Raw genomic sequence first — 24726 nt, forward strand, 5'->3', positions numbered from 1 at the left:
TAGTGTGTCCACGTTGCGCTCTGGACAACGGATTTTTTTCTTCTGCGGCTTTGGTCACGTTGAACATGGCACAAGTTGCGTGGATGTTTTGCCTATTTGTATGGTTTTTTTCTGGCTTTCCATTCACACAAGTATCAGCGGAAGCTGATTTTAACGTTGACAGATGGGGTGATCAAGAGCATCAGGAATACCAATTTGCGGAGCGGCACCTCCCGGACAATGTACCAGTGCGTGGGGTGATCAGGCCTCGGATAGGGGAAGACGAGGCCACCATACTACTTCCTTCCCATGTTCCAGCACTCGGCGGTTCCCGTCGTCGATAGGGACTTGTTCAGAACAGTCACCGGGAAATACGTTTCCCCAGTATCTTGACCAACCTCTTGCTTCCGCCACAAAATAGTCCAGAGCGCAACCACTTCTCTCCCGTGCGTAATCCGCGTGGAGTGGAGGTGTGGTGCGGGTACAACCAGATCTCCGTGCGCATCAACAGAGGTCAGCTCAGGTTTAGGTGTCTGGCCTCCATGCTCTTCCTGGGCACCCCACTTTTCTTTTACTTCCATTATGACCTGAATGACGGTGGCAGTACTCAAACTGTAAGATGTGTTGGGATACATTTTGCCCTCACTATCCATTTGGAGCACACTCTTAAACTGACCCTAAAATATGTACTCTTTATTCTGTTAATGACTTCCAGACCATGAATGGCCAGCTGGTGTACTCCAGCTCACTTCACTTTTCTCCAGAACCACAAGGGCCAATGATAAGAGCCATACCTCGCAACCTACCCATTCAGTGCATATATAACCGGTATAGTGCCCAGTATACTAGCCTACAGTAGACATTTATACTTCAGTCTTACTACTGTGTGAATTAGTGTTTTTTGCCGTTTACCATCTATTTCCTTAAGATTCCACTACTCCTACAAAGTTGGTTATGTACCCGAGGTGCATGACCGCACTCTCTTGAATAGTATGAATGGCAAACACATATTTAGGCTCACTGCATGCAATGGTAAGTAAACATGTCCCATTACAAGAGTTGGTAAGTTGATTTAAGGTGCAGAGAATGAGGGGAACATCTTTTTCTCAACATCTAGAGAGATGGGAACAATTGTCGTCAGAAGAGAGCTACATGCTTGGGGAGCCAATGTACTTCAAAGCCTACGCAGCTTTTATCCCCAGAGATGGGTGTGTTTGTTGATTCCTGCTTTGTTACGACATCCAAGGACCCACATACCACACCCCGCCATGAAGTCATTCACAACTTTGGGTAATCAAACACTTAAGTTCTCACACACTGATGTAGCTATAGCATTTGTATCTATTCTAGTGGTGGGTATATCCGGGTGTATGTGTTTTAGATGTATGGTGGACAGCAGGCGGAAAGGCAGTCAGTCTCTGTTCTTCTCCCGAGAGTCAAATGTCCTGCGTTTCACTGTGGATGCTTTCCTGTCCCCCCGAATCACTGCCACGGTTAGGCTATATGATGTTATGGTAAACAAATGTTTCCACAACGGTAGTGAATAGTGATTTATATAATCCGTACTCTGTTCCACAGCGTCTACCTGCACTGTACTGTGACTGTCATGAAATCCACTTCAAAGAGCAGCGCCAAATCCCGTACAATAGCACAGTGGGAAGGTAAACTGTATTTTTAGAGTCTCAACAGTAACCTCGACCAATCTGATCTATTTCTATATCCAGTGGTGGGAAAAGTACTCAATTGTCATACTTGATTAAATGTAAAGATACTTTTACTTGAGTATTAAGGTAAGTCGCCCAGTAAAATACTACTTGAGTAAGTATTTTATTTTTAATATACTTAAGTATCAAAAATAAATGCTAAACCTTTTCAAATTCCTTGTATTATGCCAACCAGACAGCACTATTTTATTTATGGATAGCCAAGGGCACACTGACATAATTTACAAACAAAGCATTTGTGTTTAGTAAGCCTGGAAAATCAGAGACAGTTGTGATGACCGCGAGTTCTCTTGATAAGTCTGTGAATTGGAACATTTTCTGTCCTGGTAAGCTCTCGAAATGTAACGAGTACTTTTGGGTGTCAGGGAACATGTATGGGAGTAAAGCGTTTTATTTTCGGAATATCTGTAGTAAAATAAAAAGTTGTCAATATAAATAGTAAAGTACAGGTATCCCCAAAAGGTTGTGTGCCTACCACTTTGAAGATGCAACATATTTGTGAAAAAAACTAGAAATAAGACAAAACAGGAAACTTGAGGTTACATAACTATCCCCCCCTCCCTATAAGCTTGGCACACCTAGCCACTGGGCTTTTTGCCTATTCTTCATGGCAACACTGCTCCAGCTCCTTCAAGTTGGATGGGGTTCTGCTGGTGTACAGCCATTTTTAAGTCATACCACAGATTCTCAATTGGATTGAGGTCTGGGCTGTGACTAGGCCATGCCGAGGCATTTAAATGTTTCCCCTTAAACCACTCAAGTGTTGCTTTAGCAGTATGCTTAAGGTCCTTGTCCTGCTGGAAGGTGAACCTATGTTAGTCTCAAATCTCTGGAAGACTGAAACAGGTATCCCTCAATAATTTCCCTCTATTTAGCGCCATCCATCATTCCTTAAATTCTGACAAGTTTCCCAGTCCCTGCCAATGGAAAAACATCCCCACAGTGTGATGGGGGTGATGTTCTCTGGGTGATGAGAGGTGTTGTGTTTGCGCCAGACAGCGTTTTCCTTGATGGTAAAAACCTACATTTTAATCTCATCAGAGTACCTTCTTCCATATGTTTGGGGAGTCTCCCACATGCCTTTTTGTGAACACCAAATGTGTGTGATTATTTTTTTCTTTAAGCAATAGCTTTTTGTTGGCCACTCTTCTGTGAAGCCCAGCTCTGTGGAGTGTATGGCTTAAAGCGGTCCTATGGACAGATACTCCAATCTCCGCTGTGGAGCTTTGCAGCTCCTTCAGGGTTATCTTTGCTCTCTTTTACCTTTCTGATTAATGCCCTCCTTACCTGGTCTGTGAGTTTTGGCAGATTTGTTGTGGTACCATATTCTTTCCATTTGTTTATAATGGATTTAATGGTGCTCTGTAGGATGTTCAAAGTTTCAGATTTTTTTTTATAACCCAACCCTGATCTGTACTTCTCCACAACTTTGTCCCTGACCTGTTCGGAGAGCTCCTTGGTCTTCATGGTGCCGCTTGGTGGTGTTGCAGACTCTGGGTCCTTTCAGAACAGGTGTGTATGTATAGAGATCACGTGACTAGTCATGTGACACTTAGATTGCACACAGGTGGACTTTATTAAATAATTATGTGACTTCTGAAGGTAATTGGTTGCACCAGATCTTATTTAGGGGCTTCATAGCAATGGTGTGAATACATATGCACACACCACTTTTCTATATTTTTTGTTGAATTTTTTTGAAACAAGTGATATTTTCTTTTTTTTTTCACTTTACCAATTTGGACTATTTTGTGTATGTCCATTACATGAAATCCAAATAAAAATTCATTTAAATTACAGGTTGTAATGCAACAAAATGGGAAAAATGCCAAGGGGGATGAATACTTTTGCAAGGCACTGTATATTGAATATTTAAACAGAATGCCATAACTATTTTACACACAAGACTGCAGAACTAGGGTTGCAAAGGTAATTTGCCAAAGTTCCTGGAACATTCTGTAATTTTGGTAATTAAAATGTAATCTATGGTAACATTGGTCATTTTATACTTGAATAACTTTTTTAAATGCATTCATAGTATTTTTTTAAAGTGTATATTTGGGTCCATATTGTCCATGAGTTTCTGGTGGATAAACCTTATGGTTAATGAGAAAATAGCTTAATGAATGAAGAAATCTAAACAATGGCATTATTTTCAATAAACTCTGCAACTCTTCCAACTTGATTGTCTTTCACAACTGCCACCAGTTGGGTGCAAAAACATGAACAGAGATAAGTTTGTAAAATAAATAAAGTATATTTAATGCTGAAATCCTCATATTAAATACCAATGGTATTCACTAAGTTAAATGGTTTATATTGAGGAAAATGTTTTACAGCTTGTCATTCTATTTATTTTAATTTTAAAATCATGTTATCTTATTCATTTATCTATTTACATGTGATAAGGCCACACAGAGGGCCAGAGACCTGTGATAATCTGTGATAATCAGAAGTACCCAAAAAGGCCACTAGAAGTCCTGTGATAAAATTCCAAAGAAACTTGAAATTACCCAAATTCTGGTAGTTTACTGGTAAACTTTGAAGGTTACCAGTAATATACCCTCCCATTGAAATTGTATTGGTCCCATCTAGCATTTGGAGCTAGAACCAGAGCTGCCATGTCTATCGGAGCCACCTTGGTCGCTACATGCAACCCTAGGCAGGACTGATGTAAAACTCTGTTTCAAGCTATAATGTGGGGATGGCAACAAGTGGTGAATGAACAGTGCCTTTCAGATGCAAATGATGATGAGCATATGTAAATTGCATAGTACAGTGTGGGAGAACTTGCTCTCTCTCTCTCACTCTCACACACTTTACTCTTTCAGCATAGTTGGCCTACTTCTCCAATAGAAATCCGAGATGACGCTTGTAGGCAATGTTATGGCGAAGTGTGCTAGCTAAACTCATGTACAGAAACTCGTCATCAGGTCTTATTCGATCACGCCGACAGCTTAAAATGGTACGCAGCATCATCTGGATATTTGTGCAACAAAAGTTCAACATTTACCTACCATTTCTGTCAAGCCGTCTAAGCATACAGTTTGACTCATACATTCGATAAATCCAACATATGCACCACACAGAACGCCCTGCAATGCAATGCTGCAAGGCAAACGCAGCGTTCCATTGGAAATAGATATAATTCTGGTGGACCAAAATGCAATGACGCAGTCGGTGTGATCGAGGTGTAACTGTCGTCTTGCGCTGAACTGCACATATGCAGGCCGTCAAGTCAAATGCACTCCTTAGATATGTTGTTTTTGACAAAAAAGGAAATCTTGTCACTTTCATGAGGTTGGCGTAATAACATGTTCAACTACTTAAGACATTGGTTCAGATCTAGATTGTATCTTTAGATTTTGAGAAAATTAACCAAGGAAGAATTTTTCACTTCTCATTGACTTCTCAAACACCAAACCCCATCCTGTTCTGCTTTGTCTGTTTCGCAAGCATTCCTGTAAGTCTCACAATGATGGGCCTCTGGGTTTAAAAACTGATTGAAAATCAGGAGGCTGGTGGGAGGACCTATAGAGGGACGGGCTCATTGTGAAATACAGTACATTGAACAAAGTCAAACGTTGTTTCCATGTTCGAAACCATTCCATTTATTCCCAGTGGTGTGTATTCATGGATGCAAAGGAAAGCCAGGTTTCCCCAAAAAATTCCCCAAATCTCACAGAAGAAAGCATCCAAGCGAGCTAAACAGCACTGTCTGTCTCTGTATGTGTAGGCCATCTATCTGATGCTGTCTGGTCCAAAAGAGTATGAAATTGATGGCGCCAGTAGCATTGAATGCAAGGCAAGCCTTTTGTATAAAATAATGGCCAATCAGTGTAGAGCTCAACTGTGAGTGGTCCTGGCGCACACATAAAAAGTGTCAAGGGAAGCCCGTTTGGATTTGGCTTCACTCCAATCACATTGCATCGAGAGCAAACATTGACCGAAACTCGTTGTGCATCTCATTGTATTGTTGTCCTCTGGTGGCTAGCTATCTAACATTGTCCCTTTCCTAAATTAGCCATGGATGATAGGGATTTGGACTTGTGGTTTTAATTCATTCTCCGTACTGGCCAATGATTATAATGGCGATTCTGATCCAACCATAAATTCATGCATTGTGCCTCTGGCCAGAGAGGATGGAAGTTCAATGTGTAGCTAGTTGTAGAAGGCTAATGTTAACTAGCTAACATTGCCCATGAAAGAAAATTAGGCTAGCGAGCAAGCATTTTATCCAGGGTAGCCTAGGACATCAAAACATGAAAGTGTGTACTGTATGACAGAGTGAAAAACCGTTTCATCAACATGAGAGGAGGATGGCATTGGCGTTTCTCTACAAGTAGGGTGAGTCAACATGTTTTTTCTATTTGCACGAACGCGCATGGCCACATCATATTTAGCTTATGTTGATTGGACTAAATTGTTTTTGGTGTCTTTTAGCTGTCACTGTATTAGACAAAGCAGAGGTGATTTGATAATGTTGAAGGTGAAAAGGTGCTGGAATAGTGGAGGCAGCTCATGTTTCCTTTGCGACTTGCGGTAACTCACCACGGTTCTAAATCAATAGTTGTTTAGTGGTCCTAAAATGTCAGAATCAGTAACTTGCTTGACCATGCTGTAGGTCATGTAACGGATTGTTACATGCAATATGCTTTGTGGACTCCACCGGACAGAGGTTGAGACAGAGGTTGCTTTCTGGGTTTGTGATGAAACAAAGGTGTGGTTGAATTTATTCTGCCACTGTGTCTTCTTATTGTCTCGGCCTTAGTAATATTTATCACAGTCACAAGGCATATGAACTAACAGGTTATAGAGCACAGGTTATAGAGCACAATGCAATTATCACAAAATGGGTTGTAATATGGCTTTTTATTCTGGCTTGGCTTCCCCAGTGATTTTACCCACGCGCCGCTACTGTACTTAAATGTACTGTTTATTCCATTCATTAATGTGCCCATCCTCCTATAACTCCTCCCACCAGCCTCCTCTGGTGGAAATGTCTAATTATTTTGTATAAAGGGATATGTGAAAGATATTTTCATAAACCTCAAGACATTTTTCCATAATAGCCTAACCATGGATAGGTGGATGTGGTTATCCAGGTATCTGGGGCATGGAACACGAACAAGGAAGTAACGCAACATGTAAAACAGAGTGAGATGATTGATATCAGTCACCTCGGTAGATGGAGAGCATTTCAGCCTCTGCTCTAACAACTCTCTCTTACTTAGAAACCTACAATGTTGTTTCTTGTGGTGATGGTGTCATTTCACCTGGTGAAACAAAGTGACACATGCTCCTCTTTACCACGACTGAGCCTGGATGGAGACTACATTGTGGGGGGACTATTCCAGCTGCATGAGAAGTATGGAGGACTGGTCCAGCGACTGACACTGAAAACAGAAAACCTGAGGTGCTTCAATGTCACAGGTAAGGCAAAGTCTGCTTTCACCACTGGGGGAAAAAAACAATACTGTAAATGTCAAACTTTTTTGTTTGCACACATTGACAGTAAAACTATGCAACCTTCTACATCCCAGGTTTAAATTTTCCTCAGCAAGCTACCAGCAGATTCAAGTCATGAGGTTTGCTATTGAAGAGATCAACAACTCCACATTGCTGTTGCCTGGTGTCAGCCTGGGCTATGAGATTTTTGACTACTGCTCTGACTTGCTCAGTTATGGGGCTGCTCTGGACTTTCTGACCCAAAAGGGAAGAGGAGCCATCCCCGTGTGGAACGGTACAAACTACAGACCTAAAGTCATCTCAGTCACTGGCCCGTTTGGAAGCAGCCAAACCATCAGTGTCGCCCCTCTGTACATGTCTGAGATGATTCCAATGGTAAGTAGTATTTTATGGCACAATATAACCTCATGATGGTGCTATTTATACAGTACCTGCCTTGTGTTTGTACTCTTCAGGAATGGTTCTGTAGAACACTGCAATATAAATGTACCTGCACTGTAATAAGACAATCCTTGTTCTCACAAAAGCATTTTCGTTTTGTGTTTTACTTCAACAGGTGACTCATGGGGCATCAAGTGTCCAACTGAGCTCAAAAAACAGATTTCCCTCCTTTTTCAGAACCATTCCCAGCGACAAATATCAGGTGGAGTCTATAGTCCGTATACTCCAACAGTTTAACTGGAACTGGGTGGCTTTCATCGGTGGTGACAATGACTACAGCAGAGATGCCTTGACAGTTTTTCAGGATAAGATTAGACCAGCTAACATATGTTTGGCGTACCAAGACACCATTCCCCAAAACCAATCCTTAATAGGGCGTCTATTCAACAACATAGCCATGTTCAACATCCAGGTTATTGTAGTCTTTGCCAATGTGGAGTTTGTCATTCCTTTCATCCAAAAGGCCATAGATCTCAGAGTGAAGGAGAAGATATGGATCGCTAGTGAGACATGGTCCATGAACCAAGAGTTGATCAAGAAGAGTCAGATTGAGAGGATAGGGACGGTCTTAGGTGTCACTGTACAGAGGCACAAGGACCTGAGAGGATTTGATGAGTTCATTAACAACACAGTAAAATCCAGACATGAGAATGCATGCACTGACATGGACTTGAAGGAAAGATGTGGTCAGATTTGCTCTGACTGCAACTCCACCAGTGCCCAGACAATTATTGGAGAGGACCCGACATACAGCTTTGTCATCTACTCTGCAGTGTATGCTGTGGCTCATGCACTCCACAATGTTTTGCGGTGTGGGACACGGAACTGTGCCAACTCAGAATTCATTGCTTATCCTTACATGGTAAGTGAGCTGCATCTCCTTCAACATGAAGCCTTATGGTCAACCACATCACCAAAAATATGATTATTAATTGACATTATCTTTTTTTTGACCATTTTGTCTTGCATTCCCAGGTCACTGAGGCACTAAAACAGGTCAAATTCAAATTGGACAATCAAAGTATAGAGTTTGATGAGAACGGGGACCCACCGGCTCATTACGACATTGTACACTGGGACTGCAGAAATAAAACATGTTCTAATGTGGACATTGGCTCATACGTTACCAACCCCACACCAAGCTTCCATATTAATGAAACTCTCATACATTGGTTTGAGGGCACAAAGGTTTGTACTACATTGTTCAAAAACATGCAAGTATACATTATACACCATCAAAACACTGCGTGGTAATTCAAATGATTGATAACTGATGCTGGTCTTTTCCACAGTGATATTTTAAGATGTTCATACTTCTTGCAGGCTCCAGTTCTGCAGTGTTCTAGTGAGTGTAAATCTGGCTCCAGAAGAGTTCAAACTGGCTTCCACACCTGCTGTTTTGAGTGTGAGATCTGCTCTGATGGAAAGTACATCAACCACACAGGTACTGAGCAACATGACTTTCTGTTTTTGCCTGGAGTTTTTCCTGGACAGGTCAAGAGGTCAGAAAGAACACCTATGAATCATATGACAAGAATGATTGTTATCTGTACACATATTAGAATCTGTCACCCAGATGTTCTCTTCCCTTCCTCTCCCAACAGCCGATCCCTACAGCTGCATAGCATGCCAAAAGGACGAGTGGGCCAGGAATGGCAGTACCTCATGCACTAAGCGCTCTATAGAGTATCTGCATTCTGATGCTTCGTTGGCCATTTTTCTGATGTTCCAGGCCAGCTCCATCATCCTCATCTCAATGTCCATCTTGGTTCTGTTCCTTTGTAAGAAGGACACCCCTGTGGTAAAGTCAGCCGGTGGGAGGCTCTGCTTCTTCATGTTGTGTTGCTTGTCCATGTCCTCCATCAGCGTCTTCCTCCACATCGGCAAACCCACAGAGGCCATCTGCACCGTACGCAATTCTGTGTTTGTAGTCTTCTATGTGGCCTGCCTGTCCTGTCTCGCTGTTCGCTCCTTCCAGATTGTCTGTATCTTCAAAATGGCCGCCAAACTGCCCAAAGCGTATGATTTCTGGGTCAAGCATGGTGGTCAGTGGATCACGATTATCACAACCACAGTCATAATGCTGTTTCTGTGCATTTTGTGGATAGCCATTGAAGGACCCAAGCCCAATCAGATAACATTGTATAGCGAGATAATTTTGGATTGCACATATGGAGTCATCCCCATCTTTTATGTCATAGTACTGTTTGCCGTTTTGCTGGGTATTGCATGCTTTAGTTTTGCCTACATGGGAACTGACCTGCCCAAAAACTACAACGAGGGTAAATCTATCACTTTCAGCTTGCTTATCTTCTTCATCTCTTGGGTCATCTCTCTGACGGTGCACCTGTCTACCAAAGGAAAGCACACACTCTCTGTCAATCCTTTCTCTGTACTGTGCAGTCTGTATGGTATACTCTTTGGTTATTTCTTTCCTAAATGCTATATCATTATCATTACACCGGAACGTAATACAGCAGCCTATTTTCAAACTGCAATTCAGAGTTACACACTTCAACCTAGATAATGTACATATGTTGAGACATATTGTTGTGTGGCACTAGAACTGCCAGTTAGTTCTGTGATGTTTCTTTTCAGTCAATATCTATATTTTTTAATCCCATACTGTTTTCCTCCATAAAAGCATTTATTGTTTTCCCATTAATAAAACACTTTCTAAATTATTGTTTGTGTCCAATCAGATGAGACTAGGTTAAAAACAAGTAATAGCGAGTATCAAGTGCATTTATTGAAAGTTCACACTTTCACTCTACAATAGTACAAAACTACTCTGCATTGTAGCAGGGATTCACCATATTAAAACAGGATGAACATAATGACTGAAATAACTATTATGAAATATTATGGCACGCTCTATGAAGTGCTTAAAATAAGCTGTTGAAGTTTGACACGGCTGTACAACAAGCTGGGTGTAAACTAACAGCACCATGCCTGTAATTGTTTTCTCATCTTGTTTGGAAATTCTTTACATGAAGTTAGAGATGAGTACAGAGGCTAAGTAACACTAAAGTCCAACTGAATAACTGAGAACTCTGTGATAAACAAAATAAAGACTGATTTAGTTCCATAGAGCCTTCCTATGGTCAGTTTCCTTGATTGGAGGCAGAGTTCAGACGTCTTTACGAGTTTTTCTGAGGGACCTTGATCGTTACCTGAGGTAAAGAATAAAATATGTTTTGAAGCTTTGACATTAACACATTTTGTGAACATAGATACAGCTACTTATGAGATGTTGCTGTTTATTACGTATGTAACGTGGCAACAGCGTTCATACATTTACGTATGTGGCCCAATGGGGCCTGAACATTTTCTCCTACAGTATTGTGGTAGTGATGGGGTCCTTACCGTTTTCACTTCAGTGTAGTTGTCCAGGCCATACTCTCCCAGCTCACGACCGTTACCAGAATATTTATAGCCACCGAAGGGGGCTTGTGCTCCAAGCACATTATAGCAGTTAATCCTTAGGAGAAAGAAATGGACAAACCACATACACAATTATCGTATTATAATGGGCCAACTTCTGGACCTTTATACAACGGAAAGAAATTGATAATTTGATAGACATAATGTAAAATAAACTAAGCTAGAAAATCAGCATACCAGACAGTGCCAGCGCGAATTCCGCTAGAGATGTAGTGGGCCTTGTCGATGTCTTTGGTGAAGACGGCAGCTGCCAGGCCGTACTTTGTGTCGTTGGCTCTCTCAACCACCTCCTCCAGAGTCTTAAACTTCAGGATCTGCATCACCGGCCCAAAGATCTGAACACAGACACAGGCAGTGTTATTGAGGATAAATTAATTTAAAGAATCTAACCTAAAGAGATCTGTTCTCTGAAGAGAACATGTTACACATGTACGAGCTTGTCTGGCTACTTTCCTTAGACCTAGAATACTTCCTTGAAACAAAAGTGTTCTCCTCGCCATGGAAAAAATGTAACCACTCAAATTCATAGACAGATGGATGCAAGAACTGACCATCCGTGATATCCCATGTATAGTTTTAACCATGTTTTGAGGCTATACATTGTTTGTTTACCTTTGTTGTTTACAAACACTGGAGTAAAACAAGCTTATATTGTAGGTTCTGATGGGGTATGAACTAAGCTCATGAGGCATTTATACGTTTTATTCTTTAAGAATCAATGGGTATACAGTTGAATTCGGAAGTTTACATACACTTAGGTTGGAGACATTAAAACACATTTTTCAACCACTCAACACATTTCTTGTTAACAAGCTATAGTTTTGGAAAGTCGGTTAGGACATCTACTTTGTGCATGACAAGTAATTTTTTCAACAATTGTTTACTGCAGATTATTTAACTTATAATTCACTGTATCACAATTCCAGTGGGTCAGAAGTTTACATACACTAAGTTGACTGTCTTTAAACAGCTTGGAAAATTCCAGAAAATTATGGCTTTAGAGGCTTCTGATAAGCTAATTGATATAATTTGAGTCAATTGGAGGTGTACCTGTGGATGTATTTCAAGGCCTAACTTCAAACTCAGTGCCTCTTTGCTTGACATCATGGGAAAAACAAAAGAAATCAGCCAAGACCTCAGAAGATTTTTTGTAGACCTCCACAAGTCTGGTTCATCTTTGGGAGCAATTTCCAAATGCCTGAAGGAACCACGTTCATCTGTACAAACAATAGTACGCAAGTATAAACACCATGGGACTATGCAGCCGTCATACTGCTCAGGAAGGAGATGCGTTCTGTGTCCTAGAGATGACCGTACTTTTGTGCGAAAAGTGAAAATCAATCCCAGAACAACAGCAAAGGACCTTGTGAAGATGCTGGAGGAAACAGGTACAAAAGTATCTATATCCACAGTAAAACGAGTCCTATATCGACATGACCTGAAAGGCTGCTCAGCAAGGAAGAAGCCACTGCTCCAAAACCACCAAAAAAAAAGCCAGACTCCGGTTTGTAACTGCACATGGGGACAAAGATCGTACTTTTGGAGAAATGTACTCTGGTATCATGAAACAAAAATAGAACTGTTTGGCCATAGTGACCATCGATATGTTTGGAGGAAAAAGGTGGAGGCTTGCAAGCCGAAGAATAACACCATCCAAACCTTGAAGCACGGGGGTGGCAGCATCATGTTGTGGGGGGGCTTTGCTGCAGGAGGGACTGGTGCGCTTCACAAAATAGATCATCATGAGAAAGGAACGTTATGTGGATATATTGAAGCAACATCTCAAGACATCAGTCAGGAAGTTAAAGCTTGGTCGCAAATGGGTCTTCCAAATGGGCAATGACCCCAAGCATACTTCCAAAGTTGTGGCAAAATGGCTTAAGGACAACAAAGTCAAGGTATTGGAGTGGCCATCACAAAGCCCTTACCTCAATCCAATAGAAAATTTGTGGGCAGAACTGAAAAAGCGAGTTCAAGCAAGGAGGCCTGACTCAGTTACACCAGCTCTGTCATGAAGTATGGGCCAAAAGTCACCCAATTTATTGTGGGAAGCTTGTGGAAGACTACCCTGAAACGTTTGACCCAAGTTAAACAATTTAAAGACAATGCTACCAAATACTAATTGAATGTATGTAAACTTCTGACCCACTGGGAATGTGAAGGAAATAAAAGCTGAAATAAATAATTCTCTCTACTATTATTCTGACATTTCACATTCTTAAAATAAAGTGGTGATCCTAACTGACCAAAGACAGGGATTTTTAACTAGTATTAAATATCAGTAATTGTGAAGAACTGAGTTTAAATGTATTTGTCTAAGGTGTATGTAAACTACTGACTTCAACTGTATATTATTAATTTACACGTTCAAAAATGAATGTAGCAACTAAGGATTCTAGCTTCAGAATAGCCACACAAATATACTTTAGACAACCAAAATATACTGGCTTTTCTTTCCATTTTCATGGGTTCTGCCAAGGCAGCCCCAGGAGCCAAAATGGTGAATCTTGACAGAGTGAGTTGTTAATAAAGAAAATGCCATGCTGTACCTCCTCACGGGCAATGGTCATGCCGTCCTGGACATCTCCAAAGATGGTTGGTTGGATGAAGTAGCCACGGTCTGCAGCCACCCCTCCCCCGCACATCAGCTTGGCCCCCTCACGCTTCCCACTGCTGATGTAGCCCAGAATCTTCTTGAACTGTTCCTCATCCACCTAGAGAGGGAACCGTTTTACAGTGCTCGTAAGTGGGTGCCTTATTAATGAGAGAGCTATAAACCAAACCAGATTACATGTGCTTGTGTATATGTATGCATGCAAGTGCGTTCTTGTAGTTGTTTTCTGATAAAGGTTCTGCATTTGGAAATGCTGGTACCACAGTTATTTCAGTATAATAGAGTGTGCAGCTCTTCTATTTTTATCCAGTGTCTTATGTTTGGGTGTGTGTCTTCAACTCCTACTCTACTCGCCTGGGCGCGTCTTCAACTCCTACTCTACTCGCCTGGGCGCGTCTTCAACTCCTACTCTACTCGCCTGGGCGCGTCTTCAACTCCTACTCTACTCGCCTGGGCGCGTCTTCAACTCCTACTCTACTCGTCTGGGCGCGTCTTCAACTCCTACTCTACTCGCCTGGGCGCGTCTTCAACTCCTACTCTACTCGTCTGGGTGCGTCTTCAACTCCTACTCTACTCGTATGGGTGCGTCTTCAACTCCTACTCTACTCGTATGGGTGCGTCTTCAACTCCTACTCTACTCGTCTAGGTGTGCGTCTTCAACTCCTACTCTACTCGTCTAGGTGTGCGTCTTCAACTCCTACTCTACTCGTCTAGGTGTGCGTCTTCAACTCCTACTCTACTCGTCTAGGTGTGCGTCTTCAACTCCTACTCTACTCGTCTAGGTGTGCGTCTTCAACTCCTACTCTACTCGTCTAGGTGTGCGTCTTCAACTCTTACTCTACTCGTCTAGGTGTGCGTCTTCAACTCCTACTCTACTCGTCTAGGTATGTGTCTTCAACTCCTACTCTACTCGTCTGGGTGAGTCTTTAACTCCTACTCCACTCGTCTGGGTGTGTGTCTTCAACTCCTATTCTACTCGTCTAGGTGTGTGTTTGTGCACCATGCAGTATTTCTAACCTGCGGTCCCTGCTCAGTCTTCATGTTGAAGGGGTCTCCCACCACCCTGCTCTTGGCCCGCTCCACACTGCGCTCCATAAACTCATCATAGATGGTGTCCTGCACGTATGTACGGGAGCCGGCACAGCAGCACTGGCCCTGGTTAAAGAACAGGGCAAAGTGGGACTGTTCCACCGCCTCCGCCACTGCAGAAAGAGAGAGAGAACACAGTCATACATAGCAGATATGTTTCCACTTGACGTTTTGCAGCATTGGACTCCATGAAATTGACACCTGGCCTTGGGGTGAGTAGCTGCCGGAAGAGTTGTGGAATCCAATGGGCTGCTTTAGCATTAGCTAGCCTAGCATGCTGACGAAAAAGGCAGTTTAAAAAACTAGCAGTATTTCAATCTTCTCGGTTTTCCATGTCGGATAATGGGATAATTAGGAGTACAGTGACATCTTCCATCCCTGGACTGAGGTATGTTTTCTAGCCCTATCCTGCATTTGTCACTGCGGTGCAAACATTATAGCTGAGCAAAGTTTTGACTTGAAGCGGAAGGTGTATAACCTCAAGTCAAAACATATCAGCTAACTCAGACACAGCAATCGCAATCAAACAAATAAAGACACACAGGCAAACATGCACACGCCTTAGTAGATTTCAGAGGAGGCTGGTGGGAGGTACTATAGGAGGACGAGCTCATTGTAATGCTGGAATGGAATAAACAGAACGGTATCAAACACGTCAAACATATGGAAACCACATTTGACTCCGTTCCATTAATTCCATTACAGTCATTACAATGAGCCTGTACTCCTATAACTCATCCCCCCAGCCTCCTGTGGTAGACGTCCTTTGTTGTAAAAGTAGCAGCTGCCTGCTGCAATTGGTACTTCATAAATAAAACAGACACCACACTTTGCTTAAGATAATGCTAAATAATCTGTAACAGACTATCCAAATGAGGTGTTCCCATTTTTGACATATTTCTAACTGGATGCCAATCCCAAAAGTAAAGTCGCCTTGAGCCGTACTCACTGTTGGCATCAGACATGATTATGTTGGGGCTCTTTCCTCCCAGCTCCAGAGTGACCTTCTTCAGGTTGCTGGAGCCAGATGCCTGCTGGATCAGGTGACCTACCTGGACACATAGAGCCGCTTAGACAGTACAGGGTTCATTCTCATACACACACTAATACACCAAAACACATTGGCCCTTTGAAAGCAGTGACTCTGTTCTTTGAGATGCCTGAGGTATGGGCGGTCTGTCTTACCTCAGTAGATCCTGTGAAAGCCACCTTATCCACATCCATGTGGGAGGCGATGGCAGAACCAGCAGATGGACCCATACCAGGCAGGATGTTCACCACACCTGGAGGGAAACCAACCTGAGAGGAGAGAGAGAGAGGAGATAGAGAGAGAGCTTAAGGAATGTGGTAAGGAGTGTGTGTGTGTGTGTGTGTGAGTGTATTAGTGTACCAACCTCCTTGATGAGACTGGCCACATACAGGGCAGTGAGGGGGGTCTGCTCAGCCACCTTCATCACCACAGTGTTACCTGTTGCCAGAGCTGGCCCCAGCTTCCATGCCTGCATCAGCAGAGGGAAGTTCCACTGAGGGAAGATAGAGAGGAAAACAGTGAACGGTAGAGTGAAGACAGACCATATCAAACGTGTGCATAAACTCATGCAAAGTACACAGACATGAATCCAGGCAGGCACTCAACACATTAAAGTCCAGGCTGCCACTATATTTATACAACACAGCCTTGCAGCTCTATCAGGTTTGGAGGCAGGGTGTCACCTTAAATTACATATTGAGAAAGTATATTGAGAATGTTGCTTAAGATTCATCAAGGAGGTCCATCTCTAACCCCTGAACGGTTTAAGATTCATCAAGGAGGTCCATCTCTAACCCCTGAACGGTTTAAGATTCATCAAGGTCCATCTCTAACCCCCGAACAGCTTAAGATTCATCAAGGTCCATCTCTAACCCCTGAACAGCTTAAGATTCATCAAGGTCCATCTCTAACCCCTGAACGGTTTAAGATTCATCAAGGAGGTCCATCTCTAACCCATGAACGGTTTAAGATTCATCAAGGAGGTCCATCTCTAACCCCTGAACGGTTTAAGATTCATCAAGGTCCATCTCTAACCCCTGAACGGCTTAAGATTCATCAAGGTCCATCTCTAACCCCTGAACGGTTTAAGATTCATCAAGGTCCATCTCTAACCCCTGAACGGCTTAAGATTCATCAAGGAGGTCCATCTCTAACCCCTGAACAGCTTAAGATTCATCAAGGAGGTCCATCTCTAACCCCTGAACGGTTTAAGATTCATCAAGGTCCATCTCTAACCCCCGAACAGCTTAAGATTCATCAAGGTCCATCTCTAACCCCTGAACAGCTTAAGATTCATCAAGGTCCATCTCTAACCCCTGAACGGTTTAAGATTCATCAAGGAGGTCCATCTCTAACCCATGAACGGTTTAAGATTCATCAAGGAGGTCCATCTCTAACCCCTGAACGGTTTAAGATTCATCAAGGTCCATCTCTAACCCCTGAACGGCTTAAGATTCATCAAGGTCCATCTCTAACCCCTGAACGGTTTAAGATTCATCAAGGTCCATCTCTAACCCCTGAACGGCTTAAGATTCATCAAGGAGGTCCATCTCTAACCCCTGAACAGCTTAAGATTCATCAAGGAGGTCCATCTCTAACCCCTGAACGGTTTAAGATTCATCAAGGAGGTCCATCTCTAACCCCTGAACAGTTCCTTCACTCACCGGGATGATCTGGCCACACACACCGATGGGCTCATGACGGGTGTAGCAGAAGAAGTCTCCATCGATGGGAATGGTCTTCCCCTCCCACTTATCTGCCCAGCCCGCATAGTACCTGTGCACACACAGACAGTAAACATAACGTAAAAATATTACACCTTTCAGATACATCAAAAGGGATTTGGGGGGTGTCAATATTTCTCAACTGCATTAAGTACTCACTACATTCCATATTCAGTAAGTACCAGGACACTAGACTCAGTTGGGCTACCAAGTATACATGTTTATTATGAAATAGATCTGCAACAACTATAGTTTCAGATTTCAAGAGTAGAAGGAAATGTGTATTTTTTCAAAGAAGGAAACTGTAAATGAGTCTATTTCCAATCCATTAAAAGGTAAACAAGCAGACAGTAGATTGAGATAGTGATTGGATCCACAGTGAGTATACAGTAAGCAGTCTAGGTCATGGTGCTGTGTGCCAGCCAATCAAATAAGGGAGGTTTGGCAGCTTGCAGTCACATTCTTTTAAGAACTAATTCACAGTCAGTCTCACCCTCTTTCCCACCATTCTGTCTCTGCTTCACCCTACAACTTCAACCATATAGCATAACGCCACATCTGGCACTTAAGATTCATGACAACTCATACATTTTGGTTGGCAAAAAGTAATAATAATAAATGTATTACATTTGTAAAGCCCTTTACAATATACAGAATAATATCAAAGTGCATAAAATAAAAACCAAATAGAATGTTAGAAGGCAACTGACACAAAGAACACAGCTGACACTACAAGGGTCACCAAAGAGCACAGCTATCAACAGAAAGCCTTCCTAAAGAGAAAGGTTTTTATGCCCATTTTAAAGGATCCCAGAGTCTGTGGTGCCTTCAGCTGATCCGGAAGGGGCATTCCAGAGGCTGGGGGCAGTCGAGCTGAAAGCCTGATCCCCCAAGGATAAAATGCATGCGTGTATTTCACTGCTCTCACACATACACACTGCAATGTATATTACTGTGACTGACCTGAGGCACTTGACCACCATGGGCACGTCCACGCTGTAGGACAAGGCATAGGGCTTCCCATTGTCCAGGGTCTCCAGTTCCTATGGCAAAATAAGGTCAAAGTGTCACAAGTTCCGTCATGGCCTAACTGATGAAGTTTGATTGAGGACAGATAGTAGCAAGGCTGTATTCTGTATTACGTAAAATTGTCAAACAAAGGTGTCATTATACACGGATGATTCATGTTTTCTTTTAAGTTCAAAATTAAGTCCACAGCCTCAGAGGATCTAGATGGCAGCATCATTAAATAGTACCCGTAAAACACCATCTCAACATCAACAGTGAAGAGGCGACTCCGGGATGCTGGCCTTCTAGACAGAGTTGCAAAGAAAAAGCCATATCTCTGACTGGCCATTAAAAATAAAATATTAAGATGGGCAAAAGAACACAGACACTGGACCGAGGAACTCTGCCTAGAAGGCCAGCATTCTGGAGTCGCCTCCTCACAGTTGACGTTGAGACTGGTGTTTTGCGGGTACTATTTAATGAAGCTGCCAGTTGAGGACTTGTGAGGCGTCTGTTTCTCAAACTAGACACTCTAATGTACTTGTCATCTTGCTCAGTTGTGCACCGGGACCTCCCACTCCGCTTTCTATTCTGGTTAGAGCTAGTTTGTGCTGTTCTGTGAAGGGAGTAGTACACAGCGTTGTATGAGATCTTCAATTTCTTGGCAATATCTAGCATGGAATAGCCTTCATTTCTAAGAACAAGAATAGACTGACGAGTTTCAGAAGAAAGTTCTTTGTTTCTGACCATTTTGAGCCTGTAATCGAACCCACAAATGCTGATGCTCCAGATACTCAAATAGTCTAAAGAAGGACAGTTTTATTGCTCCTTTAAATCAGCACAGCAGTTTTCAGCTGTGCTAACATAATGGCAAGAGGGTTTTCGAATGACAATTAGCCTTTTAAAATGGTAAACTTGGATTAGCCAACACAACGTGCCATTAGAACACAGGAGTTATGGTTGCTGATAATGGGCCTCTGTACGCCTACGTAGATAATCCTTTTTTTTTTTAAATCAGCCGTTTCCAGCTACTATAGTCATTTACAACATTAGCAATGTCTACACTGTATTTCTGATCAATTTGATGTCATTTTAAATGGACAATATTTTTGCTTTTCTTTCAAAAACAAGGACATTTCTAAGTGACCCCAAACTTTTGAACGATAGTGTGTGTATATATATATATAAAATACTATACATGTACATACATTTGTTGTTTTATACAAAAAATATATATGGGGAATTGGAAACAATGCAGACAATTACATTGCTGGAAGCCATCTGCAATAATAAATTAATTGGCTCATCGCCAACAGAGTGAATCAAAGACTATCGTTGTCCACGCACCATTTATTTGGCTTGGCAAATGGGAACACAAGGGTATATGTGGTCAACATAACACATACGACAAAACGTATCTAGATACAACATTTACAGCCACATACAGTTCATGTTGAAGACATTGGACTGAACTTACTTGAACAGATTGGCCAGTCTTACAAGTACTGACGAGTCACTGGCTTGGCTCTGGACAGAATCCCTCTCAAATACACACCATATCCATTTTAACATGTAGGTGGGGCCGGTTCAGTGGACAGAATCATTGCTATTTCCAGTCCTGATGGACCTTGCACCCCTGACAAGCCAATATGATAGTAGTTAATCAAGTACAATCTAAATACTGTACTAACAATCCTAATGTCTTGTAATACACCACACACACACTAAGAAGCTTGTTTCTCTCTCCAAGAACCAATCACTTGCGTAAACAAAAGGAAATCTGATTTTAGCAGGGCCTCATTTACCAGGCAAAGTAGGGCAGCTTCCTATGCTGAAGCTGTTCATTCTTCTATCAAAACAAGCCCAGAGAAAACCCTTTCACATAGCCTTCCCCCTATTACTTTCACCAAACAACACCAACAAATATGTTTTGTGTATGTCTTGTAAGAGCAGCACTAAGGAATTATTTTACTCCACTTCCTCAGCGGTTTCTCAGTGTTGATCATGTGACCTAGCCGTGACCCTGCGTCTCTATCTCTGCCATGTGACTTCAGCGTGGGAGCTGCTCAGGTCAGCAACCTGTGGAATACAGGACTAACAGTGACTCTGCGTCTCTATCTCTACCATGTGGCTTCAGCGTGGGAGCTGCTCAGGTCAGCAACCTGTGGAATACAGGACTAACAGTGACTCTGCAAAATATGGCGCTGCTGTTTTACAAGCCAAATAAATCTATATGAACATACTTTTTTTTGAAGATAATATTTCTGAGTAAAACGTTTCCACCACTGGAAGGTAACATTTGTCATCAGACAAAGCACTGTGCCACACATGTAAACTCTAATACAACCCAAACAACTGCTTTCTTTGGCATGGGTGCCAGACCAGGAATGTTGTGCATCTAATTAGCCGCTCATAACACCACTTCAGGTTAATCATTTCCATTGACCAGCAGTAATGGGACGGCGTCACTGACCGCTAGGTAGGCTGTGTCCCTCTCGATTGCGTCTGCCAGCCGGCTCAGGAGCAGCCCGCGGTCCGACGCGTCCATGCGTCGCCATGGTGACCCAAACCGGAAGGCCGCCCTGGCAGCCTTCACAGCCTTGTCCACATCTGCCTGGAAAGACGGAGAAGGACTTCATGTTGTTTTGCAATTATAATATTGACAAAGTTCCAGTGAAACTTTCTGCTTTTCATCGGCAGGTTTTCTTGTCATGGTCCTTAATTTATAAACACAATTTTTCTCCACACAGATATTATATATGGAATAATCGGGATATATTGTATAAAAATACCTCTCTGTTTTTAGAATATTGGTTCAGAAATAATATCCTATTGGTGAGCCAACTGGTAAATGCAGAGGGTCTTTTACTCAGTTATAAAGAATTCTTATCACTTTACAAGGTCCCTGTAACACCTAAAGATTTTGCAATTGTTTTAGATGCCATTCCCTCAGGTGTTGCTATGTTATTCAGGAACATGTCAAGACCTGACCCTCAGAGCCTACCTTCTATTGACCCTGTTGACTCATCAGTAGGAAAGACCTGACCCTCAGAGCCTACCCTCTATCGACCCTGTTGACTCATCAGTAGGAAAGATTTGTTTCTCTTTTGGTCCATTCAACAACAGAGCGATACGATCCTTGTTTCAGCAGGATGTTGTATCTATACCGTATGTCATGCCTTACTGGAATGGATTTATTGATAATATCTGTTGGAAAAAAGTTTGGATGTTGCCACAAACATACCTACTTGTTAACAAAATTAAGGAAGTTACCTTTAAATTTATTCATAAATACTATCCTGCCAACCACTATATGAAGAAGTTTAAGGAAAACATCAACTCAAATTGCTCCTTTTGTAATGACCACCCAGAAACAGTTTTGCATCTTTTTTGGCATTGTATGCATGTAAGAAAACTGTGGCAAGACATCAGTAGGTTTATAATTGAACACATTTATGAAGATTTTACACTATTGTGGAGAGATGTACTGTTTGGATTCTTTACATACAATAGAAATAAGCGGAATCATTTTTATGTAATTAATTTCATTATTCTTTTGGCCAAATTTCATATACACAAATGTAAATTTACAAACAGAAAACCACATTTTCGTATCCTACAAAAATAAATTGAACTGTATTTTAAGACGGTTAAATGCTCTACTAACAAAAAAGCTGTTAGAATTGTAAGTATATGCATGTCCCTTAAGGTCCTTGTGTAATTGTAATGTGATATTGTACCCCCTAGCTCGATTGTCCATTGTTTGTAATCTATGTATGCTTGTGTTCCCTCATGTGCTTTATGTATTGATTTGTTGTTAATAAAAATAAAAAAATTTTTTTAAAAATTTAAAAAAATAAATTAAAAAAAGACGGAGAAGGAGGCCAGAGGGAAAACAGAGGGAGATGAAAAGACAAGCAAACCAAATCAGAAATATTAGATTATATAATTTAAAAAATGGAAAACAGAAAGGAAAACAATGCACACTGCTGCAAGATTGTGCTCTAATTACACCTGTTGTTACAGTTAACTTTCTCCATGTTTATTTTACCCTCTCGTCCTCCTACCACACCTAATTGTCATGTTACTGCTTCAGGCAACTTGTTGTTGTCTTAGCATGCCAAGGATGTAGTGTTGTTGAATACAGGAACAGTGAGGGGCCTGTTCAAATGCTTTGAAAAATGCCGTCTTCCTCCCTCCCTTGAGACAGTCTTTACGACTAAATAGGTCCAAGCTATGTAGGCTAGTGGAACCCCTGCTTTCACCAATCCAATTATATTAGATCAGTGATTACTCCAATGAATCGAGAATGTAAGTCTTGTAATTAGACAGAACAGGGCCAGGTTTCAAGGCAGTTCCAGCCACTGACCTTGTCTGCCTCAGCCACCTGACAGATGACCTCTCCTGTGGCTGGGTTGATGGTGGGGAAGGACCTCTTGCTGACGGCATCCTGCCACTGGTTATTGATGAACAGCTGTAATGAGACAGAGGAGATTTGATTAGGCTCTATGTTTAGATGGCATATGTTATCACAACTCTTTGATCCAATAGATCCAATAAATTGGAGCCAGTATAAACACTGTTGTCCAGTTGCATCCCAGATACTGTCTCTGACAAAATATTACAATGGTTTAGAAGTCTCTTTATACATTTCTCCAAAACAATTGAACAGAAACACATGCATGTACATTATGTGTGTTGTGGCTCTCTATGTACAAGCTGGTCTTTCAACTCTAGCAAACGTTTTATTAATGCAACCCAGGAAGGTTTCTGGCTGTCTGCCACATTACAGTTTTGTATAACACCATCATACCCAACAATTATCTAGTGTATATGTAGTTCAGTTGACCTAATGTATCGGATAAGTACGTTCTCACAAGGTTCAATCAGGTCAAGTGTTTTAATGTCAACAAGAGTTAATAATAATGCATCTAGTCCAAAAGATATTGCAATTCTCACGTATGCCTAGTTGCCTTGCAATGAATTGCACATGACAGAAATACACTAAACCGATAATTTCAGTCGTGTGCAAAAATGATAATAGCTAATCAACAGGTCATTAAACAGGTCAATGCTTATCGCTTACCTTGTTATAATGGACTTCGGGCTGTGCGCTTGGAACCGGGATGGCGGCCGCCGAATACTGACAATTGGAAATGCCAGAGATCCGAGGAAAAGTTCGGGATAACACAACTCGAAGCATGGTTCTTCTTCAACACAAATGTGTTTGTCAACCAGGGAGAGCGGGCTTTCACAAAGTATTGTACAGTGAAGTCGATCGTCATCTGTCACCCGACCCCAAGAGCATGCGCAGTAGAGCCTTCCTTAGATTACGTTTTCAAAGTGAAATGTAGGCTATAGCGCCTGCATCAATACCGTTCAAATTCATAAAGAGGGAAACAGTGGGGTAAAACATTACATAAATTAAATAAAAAATAGCAAATCAGACGTCAAAAACACATTTTGTTACAATATTTCACTTCATCTTTGCAACAGCCTCCCCAACATCCAACATAATGGAGAGTAAACTATTAAGCGAAACATTAACAAAGCAATATTATAAATGAGGGCACATTTTCAACACAAGAAACCATGAGCAAAAACAAGCAGACAGGTTATGCACACCCTCATTCCCAGTGGTGTAAAGTGCTTAAGTAGTGTAGGAGTGTGCCCATGGCTATCCATACATTTAAAAAACATTGTGCTGTCTGGTTTGCTTAATATAAGGAATTTGTAATTATTTATACTTTTTCTTTAACTTTTGATACTTAAGTATATTTTAGAAATTACATTTACTTGTGTATACTTAAGTACTGTATATTTAAAACCAAATACCTTTATGATTTTACTCAGGTAGAATTTTAGGGTGATTATGCAACTATGGGCACTACTATGTCCTCTGGTCAATTTTGGGGATTTTATCAAAATAAAACAAATACTTGTATGTTAAGTTCACAGTGGAATCACCCCATCATTTTTTAAACACCTCTATCAAGTATTCTAGCTACTTTTCAGATGCATTTTATACTTCAATTTCACTATTTTGCCCTTGTCCCTGACCCAGACTTTTAAGCTTCTACTATGTCTTTCTATGAGAAAACATTAATAATTACACATTATATAATGTTATGTACTACAGAAAGAGTCAATTAAATCAAATCTATATTAATATTTGTGAGTATGCTCTTTATATTGTTTTTTTTA

At 41.5% G+C, this 24726-nt stretch overlaps 2 protein-coding genes across 2 annotated transcripts; one reads left to right on the forward strand and one right to left on the reverse strand.

Annotated features, from left to right (window-relative positions):
• Positions 1-7257: 7257 nt before the first annotated feature.
• LOC115102547 (taste receptor type 1 member 1-like) lies at positions 7258-10297 on the forward strand. Its single transcript, XM_065027993.1, has 5 exons — positions 7258-7547; positions 7729-8475; positions 8589-8801; positions 8937-9057; positions 9218-10297. Exons 1-5 carry the CDS (start codon positions 7287-7289, stop codon positions 10138-10140), a joined length of 2265 nt encoding a protein of 754 aa, XP_064884065.1. The 5' UTR covers positions 7258-7286; the 3' UTR covers positions 10141-10297.
• Positions 10298-10340: 43 nt separating this feature from the next.
• LOC115102563 (aldehyde dehydrogenase, mitochondrial-like) lies at positions 10341-23834 on the reverse strand. The gene is made up of 13 exons (XM_029622657.2): positions 23609-23834; positions 22892-22996; positions 20996-21136; positions 18478-18557; positions 17455-17566; positions 16155-16283; positions 15946-16059; positions 15710-15812; positions 14689-14873; positions 13607-13771; positions 11235-11392; positions 10980-11094; positions 10341-10786 (listed from the first exon to the last, which is right to left on the reverse strand). The coding sequence occupies exons 1-13, from the start codon at positions 23723-23725 to the stop codon at positions 10754-10756; spliced, it is 1557 nt and encodes a 518-aa protein (XP_029478517.2). The 5' UTR covers positions 23726-23834; the 3' UTR covers positions 10341-10753.
• Between the last annotated feature and the right edge of the window lie 892 nt (positions 23835-24726).

Source organism: Oncorhynchus nerka, linkage group LG14 (assembly GCF_034236695.1).
Source record: "Oncorhynchus nerka isolate Pitt River linkage group LG14, Oner_Uvic_2.0, whole genome shotgun sequence".
Taxonomy (NCBI): Eukaryota; Metazoa; Chordata; class Actinopteri; order Salmoniformes; family Salmonidae; genus Oncorhynchus; species Oncorhynchus nerka.